The sequence below is a fragment of the Corvus brachyrhynchos genome, unplaced genomic scaffold (genome assembly GCF_000691975.1).
Source record: "Corvus brachyrhynchos isolate BGI_N302 unplaced genomic scaffold, ASM69197v1 scaffold5, whole genome shotgun sequence".
Lineage (NCBI taxonomy): Eukaryota > Metazoa > Chordata > Aves > Passeriformes > Corvidae > Corvus > Corvus brachyrhynchos.
The window spans coordinates 4,602,794-4,615,089 of record NW_008238321.1 but is presented as its reverse complement, the minus strand read 5'-3'; the positions used below and the strand labels follow the sequence as shown (position 1 = coordinate 4,615,089).

Genomic DNA, 12,296 nt, shown 5'->3' with positions numbered 1-12,296 from the left:
CGGGCTCAGCTGGTGCTGCCGTGGCTCACAACAGGTCCAGGTGTGACACAACGTGTCCCCATCGCACGGGCACCGCAGGTTGCTCCGGTTAGCAGCTATGCTGCGTGCCTTGCCGCTGGTCCGAGCACCCACGCGGTGGGAAGAACCATCTGGCCTTGCCAGCTGCGTGCCAGTAGCGGTGGAGTGCTGTTCCTGCTCCCAGCATCCTCCTAGAGCAGCAGACCCTGGTCAGGTGACAGCGCTGGGCACCCACGGCAGCGCCCTGGGAATGGGACAGGTGCTACCACTGTGCTCTTTGCTCACGGTGTTTGACGCTGGCTGATGGCTCTGGATGGTGTTTATGGGTGAAAATATCCATTTTACTGTTTCATTCTTCTACCGTGCTGCCATTAGGGAAGTTGCAACTAATTGTTGTTTGGGAGTTGTGAGCGTACATGGAAGAAGGCTGTTGAGAGCTGTGCCTTGTAGTCTAACCAGGAACGTGTGAGTCCGGCCTGATTTGGGGAGTGTGCTTCAGGAGTACTTGCTTGTACTCTCTTGCTTGGACTCGCTCGTGTTTAGCACCGTGATGTTCTCCTGCCGCAGCCCTTGGGCTGCGGTTCCGTCCGACGGCGCCGTGCCCTGCCCCAGGAGCTGTTGTAGCAGAGGGTTGGTCCTTGCGCTGTGGCTTAAAGACACCCTGCCATGGCTTTGGATGAGATCGGACACAACTGTTTTAAAAGTGCTCCAGGCCAACCTTGCCTCTTGGAATAGGGAGAAGTATTATTCCTGGCACATAAGACTCTCTGGCTGTGCAAGAGAATGAGAGGGTGGGTGGTAGCTTCCACATCATGAACTTAGAGGCACTTAAGGAAAATTTTAGGGGAATTTTTCTTGCAGAGTGAGTTGCAGAGATGTTTAAATGCATGAAAACACAGCAAGAACATAATTGACACAGTCTTGGGCTCTCTGCATGCAGTTCAGCTGGGGTACACAGCAGGTAGAGACTGGGTCCCAGAGTCGGCTCTCCCTTGGTGTCTGCTGGATGGTGGGGTGTCCTAGAGGGTCCTCTGAGGTGGCAGTGGCCTTTGGCACCCTCAGTCGTTTGGATGGATGTATGGCCAGCACCTCTTCCCTTTGCCTCTCCTATGCCTTTTGAGGCAGCTGCCCCCACCTGTCCCACAGCCATGCTGGGGCATTCCCTGCAGACCCTGACTGTTTGCCTTTGAGTGAAGGCACCTGCCTTCTCTCAGGATGCCTGCCACAAGGACCACATGTGGCTCTGGTGTTTTTGAGAGAGGTTTTTATGGGGGAGTGCTTGGAAAGCCGATCTCTCGGTGAGTCTGGTCTTGGTGGCACCATGGGGCACTCACCTGCACCTGTCACTGTTCCTGAGGTGGTGTGGCAGGAGAAGAAATTGTGGATTTCTCTTGAGTAATAGAGGAAAAAAGGTTGTAAAAGCAGAATTGTCTTCTGCCAGTGGAACTGATAGAATGGAGAGCAGCCCTCTTTCTAGGCCAGGCTCCGCTGTTCACACAGGCTGTGGGAGCAGGGCTGGGATACGAGTGACGGCAGGAGAAAGAGCATCAGGGCCAGGGATTGAATTAAGGCCGGGTTCCGCAGGTGTTGATAGCAGAACTTTGCTGTTTGCAGACATCACTGATGGTAAGAGAGTGCTGTTCTGCTTGTGGATGGAGCTGGAGCCCATCCATCTCCTACCTGCCAGGTCCCTGGGGGTTTTAAAACCCTCTTGCTGGAGGGAATCTGGTCCCAGTTGATCCAGTTTAGCACTGCACGGTGCCAGCAGCCTGGGCCCTGCTGCAGGACCGTGTCATTATGTCAAGTGCTGCTCCCTTATAGGGGTCAATTACTTCTAATATGAAATTAATGTTTCTAAAGACAGTTAAGTCTCCTGAACCAGCTATTAAATTCAGTTCTTAATTAAACTTTTTCTCAGCAGCAGATTTGCACAGTTCATTTGCAAATGTAAACAACAGGCTTAGATTGGAGAAAGGCAAAGATCGGCATTTTCATTCTGGAAACTGCTGCTTCTCTCCAAAACAAGGAAAACATCCCCCCAGCTTGTTCTGCTTAGAGGGTGGAACATTCCCAATTTGCCTTGATGTAATTGTTTGTAAGGGTGTACAGTGTTTTCACAGAGTAATTTTGGGCTTTCCCTCCAACAGTAGTAGCCACTGACAGTAATATTTATTTGATAGGCAAATGGCTCTTTATCCAGCATGCTTTGAAATCCATGTGTTGGGTTTTTTTGCTATTTTTCCTCTTTTGGCACCAAATACAACTGGGCAAAGGCACTTCCTAATTCCTAAATACTTTTCTGTAGGTGCTAAATGTATTTTAGGATAAAGGATAATACTTATTTTCTTGCCCAGTCTTATATCTGTAGGTTTCTGTCTTGGAAGAGAGGAAATTATTTTCAAGGGAGTGTGTTTTGGAGTCCTTGTGGACAGGGGCCTTTGAAGGGGTGATTTTTGGAATGTTCTTTACCCTCAGCTGGTTTTCCTTGGTAGTGCTTTCTCACTTTTTAAGTTGGTCTTCAGGAAATAACCCATCTCATGGGTCTCTGAATCATGTAGATGCTGAAGCCAAGGAAAATGCAGTTCAAACAACTGGTTTGTGTTAAATGGTTCATTTTGTAGTTGCAGGATGAGGGGGAGAGCCTTGTGCACAGAGAGGGGAGGTTGGGAGTGCTGGCAGAGCAGGGGAAAGTGGGGGTGTAGAAGGCTGAGGTAGTAGGAAAAGGTCCCTAAGGACTGGACTGAGAGGTGGAAGCAGAAAGGTTTGGTTTCTGGGTTGGGAGCCTGGGCAGCCCTTCCTGGGAATGGAACAGGAGCACCATGGCAGAGCTGGTAGTTCCTGGATTTCTCTGCTGTGGATGACTTTCCCATTGGTCCTGTGCTCCTTTGCTGTTCGCTTTAACAATCCTTCTCTTTTTTTTGTGGGTTTTGTTTTCCTGCCCAAACAAAGCTGCTGCTTTCATAACAGGGGGCCAATATTTCAGCTTGTGCTTCCTCTTTCCCCTTTGTGATGGTGTGACAATGGTGACAAACATCTATTGTATAAGCAGGGCTTTGGGCTTGTTTTTTTCCAGGGAGCTGTCCCGTGCTGCCTGCAAAGTTCCTGGGAGTGTCAGACAGGGAGGACAGAGTGCCCTTTGTATTGGGAATCGGTCTGCAACACTCGGAGGTGATGGTGGGGGTCGTCAGCAAGAAGGATTTTGATTTAAACTAATTTGGCTTGAAAAATTACATTCTTATGCAAATCCTCTGCCTTTGCCTTCTGTGGAGTTTGGGTCTTCTGTGAATGATGAGGCTCTTTCTGTTTTGAGACTTTCTTTGGGGCTCTAAGGCAGTTGTACACTGAAGCATGTCAATGTTTAACAAGACCCTTTGCATGCCAGAACTGGGATTGCATTTTTTGTCCTACAAGAAGATGGCCTTGGCTGTGACCTGCAGCATATTCAGCAAATACAGCACAGACACCATAACTCAGTTGGGTTGGATTGTCAGAATTGGATCTGAACTCAGAATGAATCCTTGTTGGCAGAGCAGAGATTATTGTGCCAGGTTAAAAGTGCTGCTTCCTTTCTTATTTATTTTTAAACTTATGTTTGGTGTAAGATTTGTTTCAAGGTGTTTTGGGAATGCATTTGGTGCAAATATCTCACTTTGGGACAAGCAATCTGCCAGCTGTGTTGGGCACTTCTTTGGGAGTTAATCACTAACTCCTGAGTTACGAAGGAGCTCCTGGAAAGTGTTGACATGCTCAGATCTTTGCCTCCTGTTGAAGCTGCAGTGAGAGCAGTTCTCAGCGGGGGCTGCTGGGCCAGCGTGGGTGTCAGGAGCCTTTGGTCCTGCTCACAGAAATGTCAGCCCTGGGCCCTTCTGCCCACCAGAGCCCTTGTGCATTGCTAATGGGGCCAGTGATGTGTGAAATGTGATCTCCTGGATTGTATTTAATTATCTTGCTCTCTGCCTAGCACAGGATAAGTTATTTTATTCTGGATATGGTCCACTGCTTATTCCTAAAATATTTCCACAGAGAGCAAACTGTCCTCCCTCTGAACAGAGGGATGGAAGAAAGGGACATGAAAGAAGAAATGTGGGACTCTTCACCCTTCCCTTCTGGTCCCTTGGCTTTTGGTTCCTGGTGCTTCAGCTTCTGTGTTGATCTAAAGAGGCTTTGAGTGGGTTAGGTGATAGGGGATCTTGAAGTGCTTGTTGCAGTTCAGTCCAGGTGCTTCCAGTGGTGGCATCCTACTGAGGAAGCTTGTCCTAGGGCTGCTCTGGGAATTGGAGTTGACACACTTTCCTTGAAACAAAAAGCAAGTTACAAATTTTCTACATAATTTTGATGATGGTTCTTGACATGGAAATGCGGTTCACTGGGATCACAAAGGTCTAGCAGTCTTGCCACGTTACACCCTTTTTTTTTTAATGTTAATTATCAATGAGATGTAAGTCCATTACTGTATGTGTGGTTTGTTTTGTTTTGCTTATTTTCTTGCATATTTTTCCTTACAATTGCTTTACTCGCTTTCTACACACATCTCTAAACCCCCTGGGAAGGGTTTCCTGCAGCAGATCTGGCTGCCTTAAGGCAGTGGTCTGACTTACCTATGAAATCCAAATGCTTTTCTGGGGATTTCTGTGTTATGCTTCAAACTTTGATCTGAGTGAGTGCAGCACAAGGCTGGGGAGCCAAGGCTGAGAGGCAGAGTCTGGAGGTTGGATGTGGTTTGCTGAGGGGGTTCTGTTGGAGGGGGCAGCAGAAGTGTGGTGTGGGTGCTCCCCTCTGGAGCAGAGGGTCGGGTGAGGCAGGAGAAGAGATCCCAGTGTGGAACAGCACTGCCAGGTGGCCCTGGGGGTTGGCAGGACCCTCTGTGAGGCTGGAAGGGCATTGTACATCATTGCCAAAATGTGCTTTCTGTCTTCTGAGCTTCCAGGTTCTTATTTCCATGCTGCCTGTGCAAAATGACACATGGTGAAAGTATGAGAACTGTGTCGTGCCTGGCAGCCCATGGAAGCGGTGAGGGGGATGTGTGTTCCCAGGCAGCTTAATTGGATCTGTGTTGCTCTGTGCTTTGTACATGGCCACACTTGATTGGAGTGAACCCATTCTTGCTGCCATTTGAGCAAAGCACTGCTTAATGAACTTGTTTGCATATGATTGTCAGTGAAGTGAATGTTTGTTATAAAGTGCAAGGAGAGGCTTCTCAGAGTGGTAATGATGGGATCCCCTCATCTCAGTTTCTGTGTCCAACTTGGGACCTGAAGCAAAGCCTGGAGAGAGCAGGAGAGGCATAGGTGTGCAGCTGGAGCACTCCTTGGGCTGCTGAGCCCAGCCTTCACATCCATCCTCCGTGTCAGCATTTACTGATAGTTCTTTACCGAACTGCTTCACATTCGTGGTGTTCTCCTGCTCCTCAATCCCTTATTCCTTTGAATCCCACCAGTTGCTCTACCAGTGTAGCAGGAAAACAAGTCCCTGCTGAATAATACGGGATTTCTGCTCTTTATAAGGGTGAATTCTCCCAGCAGCCAGCAACCGACTCCTGGCAGTGCCTTTGGCAGGCAAGACCTGCACCCCTGGGAAAGGCCTGGAAAGGAGTGTGCCAGCTGGGGAATGCAGCACCCACAGCCCACCTCCATGTCCGTGCGCACACACAGCAGCCCTGGACAGCATCATCTGGACAAACTTCACTCTCTCCTTATGCATTGAAGGAAGGTGGTTAATGAGGATTAACAGGCTTCAGCCAGGAAGGGTGAGAGTAGCTGCTGGCATGAGACAGGTGTTAGGCAGGGGCTGGTGGGCTGATGCTTCTTGTTTGGGCTTGTTAAATGTGGTGGAGAATCCCTCTGGTGCTGGTGTGCTGCTCCCTGTAGTGCTCCTCTTGGCTTTGCTTCCTGAAGTATTCTCATAAGTGGCTGTGCTTATTCCCCTCTGCATTGCAGAGGGCAGGACTGTGTAGGGGCACGGGCTGCCCACAGAGCTGCCATGTCCCATGGGGTGCTGCCTCCTGAGGCCTGGTGCCTCTGGATGCCCACAGGGCAAGGGAGGAGTATTTTGTCCTGCCCTGGCTGCTGTGGTAGACCTCCTGCCATCGAAGCTCACTTCCCTGTTTGGTGCCTGTGGTAAGGCTGAGTCCACAGTGATCTCTTCTGCCCCTGGACTGGAGGAGCTCCCTTCCTGAGCCCTGGGGCCTGAACCACGCTGCTGGCTGGGTACTGGTCTCCCCAAAAAAGAACATCTCCAGAGGGGAGGAAAGTGCTCTCTGTGTATGAGCAGAGTGATTCAGGTAAGTGGTTGTCTGCTGTAGAGCTTACCCAAATGCAAACCTGTGGTTGTGGTTTAAAAAAGAGGAATAGTGTGGTTGAGCATAACTCACTGTTCAACAGAAGATAAAGAATAGCCTTTCTCTCCTGTGCACGTGTGTCATTGGGTCAGGTCTCTAATGAGCTGACTTTGTCTGTTCATGTGCAAAATCCTTCCACAGCTGCTTCCTACCAGGGCCACACTGGAAAATAGCAGACTGGCATTTTTCCTCTAGTTGTCTTTGTGATCTGGAACAATAATAGCAGCAAAGAAGAGGCCAGTAGTTCAGCCCTTTTTTGATCTATTTATTGCATCTCTTTAGAGCAGTAGATGAATTATTATTAAACTTTCAGTGGCCTGATAAAAGTGATAATGTATCTTTGCTGTAAATCTGCTTTATGGACAGGCAGGCACTGGTATGGTTGCAGGGTGCTTGCAATAGGGGTACGTGAGTGGGACTGATAGGAAATTTTGATTTTCCCCCCTACGTCTTTGGATGGAGCCATTTCATTCAGGGTGTCTGTGTACCACAGACATCTGGTGGAATGGAGGATCCATCCACCTCGTGCCAAGCTTGCAAGGGCTGAGCTGAGGAAAGGGCTGGAGGTGCTGTGCATTGTGGAAGGTGCTGGGAGGCAGCGTCAGAGTCCATTCCCACTCCTGGTGCTTCACAGCTCAAACAGCTGCACTGGAATCGTTCTGGAGTCTTTCTTAATACCCTGCAATGCTGGACAGAGGCTGGTCAGATGTGCCAACTATACTTACAGGAGAACCAGATTAGGGGCAGAGGATTAACAGCTCTTGGGGGTTGGTAAATGTGGTGTTTTTCATGCGTTTTTAAAGCATTTGCTTCATAACTCTGTATCTGCATCCAGTTACAGTTGCTGTTGAATTACTGCAGGACCAGCAAAATGAGGTGTTGTCTTCTCTTAAGTGATGAACAAAGAGGAGTGAAAGTTTAGGGTTATGGCAAAGGCAAGAAACCCTCTGGTGGGCTGGAAGGGCAGACTTGGAAAGTAAATGTGGAGAGGTGCTGGGTGGCCAGTGCTCAGTGATGAGGTTCTTGCTCATTTGTCTGCTTTGCCTGTCAAATGTTCCTGGAGCTGTTCAGGAATGGCCAGTCTGGCTGCTGAGAGGCTGCAGTCCCCCATCCACAGCACAGGGTTGTGGGGACCTCCAGCTTCTGTACAGCCCTGTCTATGGCTGAGGGCTGTGGGGATCCCCCCATGCTGTTCTGCCCACTGCCCTGAGCCCAGCAGGGAGTTGGCATGGGGATAGGGAGGTGTGTGGGGCTGTGTTTGGTGCTGACCCACATCAGGCTGGGGGGGCTGCACTTTAGGTTTCCTGGTATTTGTCTCAGTTGTTAAATTGTTTATTTGAGTCGGCACCTCTATCTCTTTCAGATCTAATCATGTCCCTCAGCACTGCCTGTTCTGTGTCCATTGTTCCCCTCCACACCCGGCATGTCTGGGGTTGCTGCCGCAGCCCCCTGGAGCGGGTTGGGAGGAGGGCACACAGCATTCCCTGGAGGAGCAGCCGCAGAGGTTTAAGCAGTAATGGACCCACTTGTAGCAGCGCTGGCAGGAAGCGTGCGTGATGCTGGGAACACACTGCTGTTGCTGGAGTGTTTGTTTAGCGGAGTCTCTTGTGAGGAAGTTGCATCTGATATTTTGTAGTGCTTCCTGAATCACTTCCAACATCTTGTGATGTGTCTCCACAGGCAGCTCTTTATCCTTAGTCCACTCAGGCTGCAAGAGTGTTGAGAAAACCAGAGCAATTATGGAGATGCTTCTGAGACAAGCAGTGACAAAGATACAGAGGAAGGCACATGACTGCTGTGCATCCATGGGTTCGCTGTGCTTGGGATTGGTACAGACAATTGGCTGCTGCCTGTGGGACACTGCATCTCCAGGGACACACATCAGTAAAAGCCGGGGAGGATCTGGACTGGAGTGATGTGCTGGGGAAGAGGCAATAAGAAATACTAGCCTGGGTTCCCAAAGTACTTATGTTTCTATCCCCTTTTCACTTGAAATACTGGATATGCTTCCTTGCAGCAATGCCAAGAGCCTTTTATCATCAGCTCTGTCTAGACGGGCCCTTGAAGTGCAGTGACAGTGCCTGTTGGCTGAGCTCACTGGGACAAAGGACACCAGATAAGGCTGCTGGCTCTGGCTGATGGGAGTGCGGGCCTGCTCCCATCACACCTGTTGGTATCTTGATGCAGAGGGACCACACACTGCTGGGGATGTGGCGGGTGTTTCAGCAGTTCTTTCCCTTGGCTCTCTGTGGTCAACTCACTGAGAAGAATGAGCTTGGCTTTGTTGTGACCTGCAGTGCTGTTGGAGCCTTCCTCTCTCAGTGAGAGTAAGGGACATCATCGCCTTGGTGCTGAGCTGGGCACAGTGGGTTGGGAAGGATGGGTACAGCTGTTAAAACTCAAGTGTGTTACTATAGGAGCATGGGTAACAGTTCTGGAGAGATGTAGTGAGGTAGCCACCTAAGACTGGACTGCAATCTCTGCTTCATGTGTTAGTGATTGATTTTCAGTTTGAAACTTGACACAGTAATTTAAGGGCTAAATTTAATTTTCAGTGTAGGTTTTTTTGAACTAAGTTAATGTTTGCAAAGCAAGTCTTCACATGTATGCCTTACATTCTTACCTGCATCATTGTCTGGGTGCATTCAGCTGAGCTTTCTTCTGAAGAAGGGCAAGAGGTATCAGGCTGGTACCTGAAGAGACTTTCTTGGATTCATTATTTTGATTATGTTTTATCATTTTATTTCTGCCAGTGGATCTTGCTTTGCTTAATGGAAACTAGGAGCAGAGAAGGCTGTTTGGTCTCCATTAATCTTCAAGTGCTTCAGATTTCTCTCCCCCATAAAAAGGTTTGCAGCAGTATCCCAAGCTGAGGTTACACTGGGCACCAAGCAGAGGTGCTGGGGTCACACCAGTGTGGCACAGAGAGTGTTGGCTGGGGACCACTCCCATGGTTCAGGCTGTGTGCACATATTTTATGTGGGAGGCTGCTGGTTCCTGCACAGCAAGGGCAGTAAATCTGCTGTCAGAAGGGCTGCACATATGTAATGAGAGCAGATTATTTCTGTTTTCCATTTTTTTGCTGCCTTGAGACAGGTGGACAGATTATAGAGCATAGAGAGTATATGTTTATCAGTCCTTTCCTGCCTCTTTCATCACCAGCCCCCTCCCCGGTGACCCCATTTTCAGAGGGATAAAGCGAGCAACCCAACCTCATTTCTCAAATCTGTTGCAAAGTCTGATCAGGGGAGTGGAGGAGCTCTGGCATGAGGCGCATGTGCAGCCTGCTGGGCCTGGGCTCTGCAGCCTTCCCAGCCATTCCTGCCTGCAGGTACTGTCTGGCCTCTGCTCGTGCAACTGTCCCTCTTGGGGATCCTGCTCAATAGGTCTGAGTCCTGTGTGAACAGTTTTTCTCTCCACAGGTGTGCCAGGGGATGTAGGTGCCGCGCTGTAACGGGGCACATGCTGGGCAGGATTCCCTTCCTGGGAGCCTGAAGCACAGGAAGGCTGGGGAGATGCCGAGTGACTGATGTGAGCTTTGCTGTGAGCCTAGTTCTTAGAGAGAAGCTTGGTATTGACTTTGGGGACAGAATTACTGGAGTGGGTGTGTGGGAGCAGCTGTCCCATGTTTGGTAGGAGCAGGCTGGCTCTCCTGGCTGCAGCTGGTGCCTCCTTGGAGCAGCAGAATGTGCTGGCTTTTCCGTAGCAGTGGTGTTGTCTGCTTTCAGGAAGGAACCCGGGCTCAGCTGCTGAGGTCAGCCCACCCTGGCATGCTACTCCAGAGGCAATTCCAGCCGAATGCAGGTGCTGGTGCCTGGCTACCATTCTTCAGAACCTGTGCTGTGTTGCCCAGCGAGCAGTAAGGAGAACTGGCTGGCCATTTGGGACGGGTTTTGGAGGTAAAAGTGGAATCAGAGTTCTGGAGCAGAGAAAGTGTTTTCTGATGTTGGTGGGTAATGGCATTCCTTACTAAATCCTGTGTGGGCTTGTGGCGGCTTTTCAAGGAGGAGATGTCCTGAGGAAAGGGTGCTTGTGGCCTGATTGGAGGGGTCATAGCAAACTTCTGCATTATGAAAGGTGTCTCCAAAGCTGCAGGGCAAGGATAAACCTGCAAAGACTAGATTTTGGCTGCTGATGAGCTTCAAGCCCTTCCCGTTCGTGTCTAGAAGAAAAACAGGTCTGAACTAATCCCTTGGTTGTGCTGGTGTCCTGAGACGGTGTTTCCAGAAATTCAAGAGTAAATTAGGTGGTTCTCCAGGCTCTCAGTGTGTATCCACAGCAGTGCCAGCTGTCCCTGTTGCAGCTGTGGCCAAGTCCCCCTGGTTCAGAATCCACCAGTCCAGCAGCACCCATCCCATGCTGTGCTGCTCCAGCATTGGTTACTCTGGGACACTGTGGTTCCTTGTGTGCAGGGAAAGCTGCACCTCCCTGGCTGGTGATAGAAGATAGTGTTTGGGATGAGCCAGTTCTGCATAGTGGATTCTTGATACCCAGTGGAAAAAAATTCCATGGTGGCCTGTACTTGAGAGGGTGCTGATGGGAAGTAATTTTGCTACCTGCATGATGATCACAGACTCTAAAGGCATCGGTGATTTAGGTGTCCTGATCCTGGCTGAGTCCTGGAATTGTAGACCTCGATTATCATTGAGCACCTGCATCAATGTTTTGGGAAATGTGTGACCTCACCAAAGCTGCAATGAACTAGACAGAGTGTGTGGGCATTAGGAGACAAAATTCTTGTTTTGCTTCAGCTTGAACAGAAGATTTCATGTGGGCAGCAGTGTCAGATGCTGTGGGGCAGGGGTAGGTGTGATGGCACGGCTTCGGGTCTGTATCAGCTGTTGCTGCACTGCCTCTCCTCTCTGCAGAACATCGTGTCCAAGAACGCGATGCAGTACCGTGGGAACGCCCAGCACGATGCCCAGGAGTTCCTGCTTTGGCTCCTCGACAGAGTCCACGAGGATCTGAACAACGTGGTGAATTCCAGTGGCGTGCCTCCACTCAAGGTAAGGGATTCTGCTAGGAGACGATGTGGGAGTCTAACTTTGCACACAGGCTTTCCTTTTAAAGTAGTTCTCCCCATTGGCTTCTCAACTTCAATAGTTCAGATGGAACAAAAGCTTGGGTTAAAATACTGTTTGTTTCTGCCCTGGAAATGTAACCAGCTGTTCCACTAATCCCTGGCAAGTGCTCCCTGACACAGTTGTGTTTGAGTGGCCCTGCAATACCCAGGAGATGTTACCAGGGGGCTGCTGGGCCTTGTCAGGTGTGAGCCCCATGCCCTTCCCTGGGTTGCCATACCCACCTCACCTTCCCTTGGAGCAGAGTCTGCTTGGTAGTTAAAAATGCTTGTGGCATTTTTCTGGTTGTTTTGGCTAAGGAGGGTGCAAATTCAACTGGCATTCTGGAGCCACCTGCTTGGTGCATCCCCCCACACCTCAGTGTGCCTCAAGGGTTTGTTCCTCTCTTTCAGCCGCCGCTGGAGGATGATGTGCTGCTTGAGGGCCCAGCCTTTCCCATCAGTAGCACTTTTGTGCAGGAACTCTTTCAAGCCCAGTACAGGTATTTTGTACATTTGTTGAATGTATGGGTGACCCCAGTATAACTCCAAATTGACACTAGCTCCCAGTACAGTTGGGACTGGTGTCATTCTCTACAGGAAAGAGAGAATTTCACTGCTTCAGATTTGGTATATTCTGTGTAAATCTGCAGTATGTACCACTGCGCCTGTTCTTGTGCATCCTGAAAGTGAGTCAGTGCTTCATGAGCAAAGGTTCAAGAAAGCCCAGTGCTATGGGGCTCACCCTGACTATCAGAGGGAAGAGCCCTTGGCAGGATCTGGAGGTGCCTGGGAGTTAGGGATCCTCAGTGTGTGCAGAGTGCTTGTCATCTGGCACTTGGGAATTCCGAGCTGAAGTTATCACTGTCCCTTCAGGGCTTT

At 49.8% G+C, this 12,296-nt stretch overlaps 1 protein-coding gene across 6 annotated transcripts in view; it reads left to right on the top strand.

Annotated features, from left to right (window-relative positions):
* Positions 1–10,103: 10,103 nt before the first annotated feature.
* USP31 (ubiquitin specific peptidase 31) overlaps positions 10,104–12,296 on the top strand; it is a 21,133-nt gene continuing 18,940 nt past the window's right edge. For 4 of the 6 annotated variants that reach the window (XR_001861969.1, XR_001861968.1, XR_001861971.1 and 1 more), the window contains exons 1-3: positions 10,105–10,254; positions 11,224–11,361; positions 11,829–11,917. Coding sequence is in view for 2 of the 6 variants with exons in the window: in XM_017733965.1 (XP_017589454.1) it covers positions 11,245–11,361; positions 11,829–11,917 (206 nt within the window). In the remaining 4 variants the exon portion in view is untranslated. Of the gene's footprint in view, positions 10,255–11,223; positions 11,362–11,828; positions 11,918–12,296 lie in introns of all 6 variants that reach the window. The other 2 variants (XR_001861972.1, XM_008633398.2) reach the window with 1 other exon arrangement.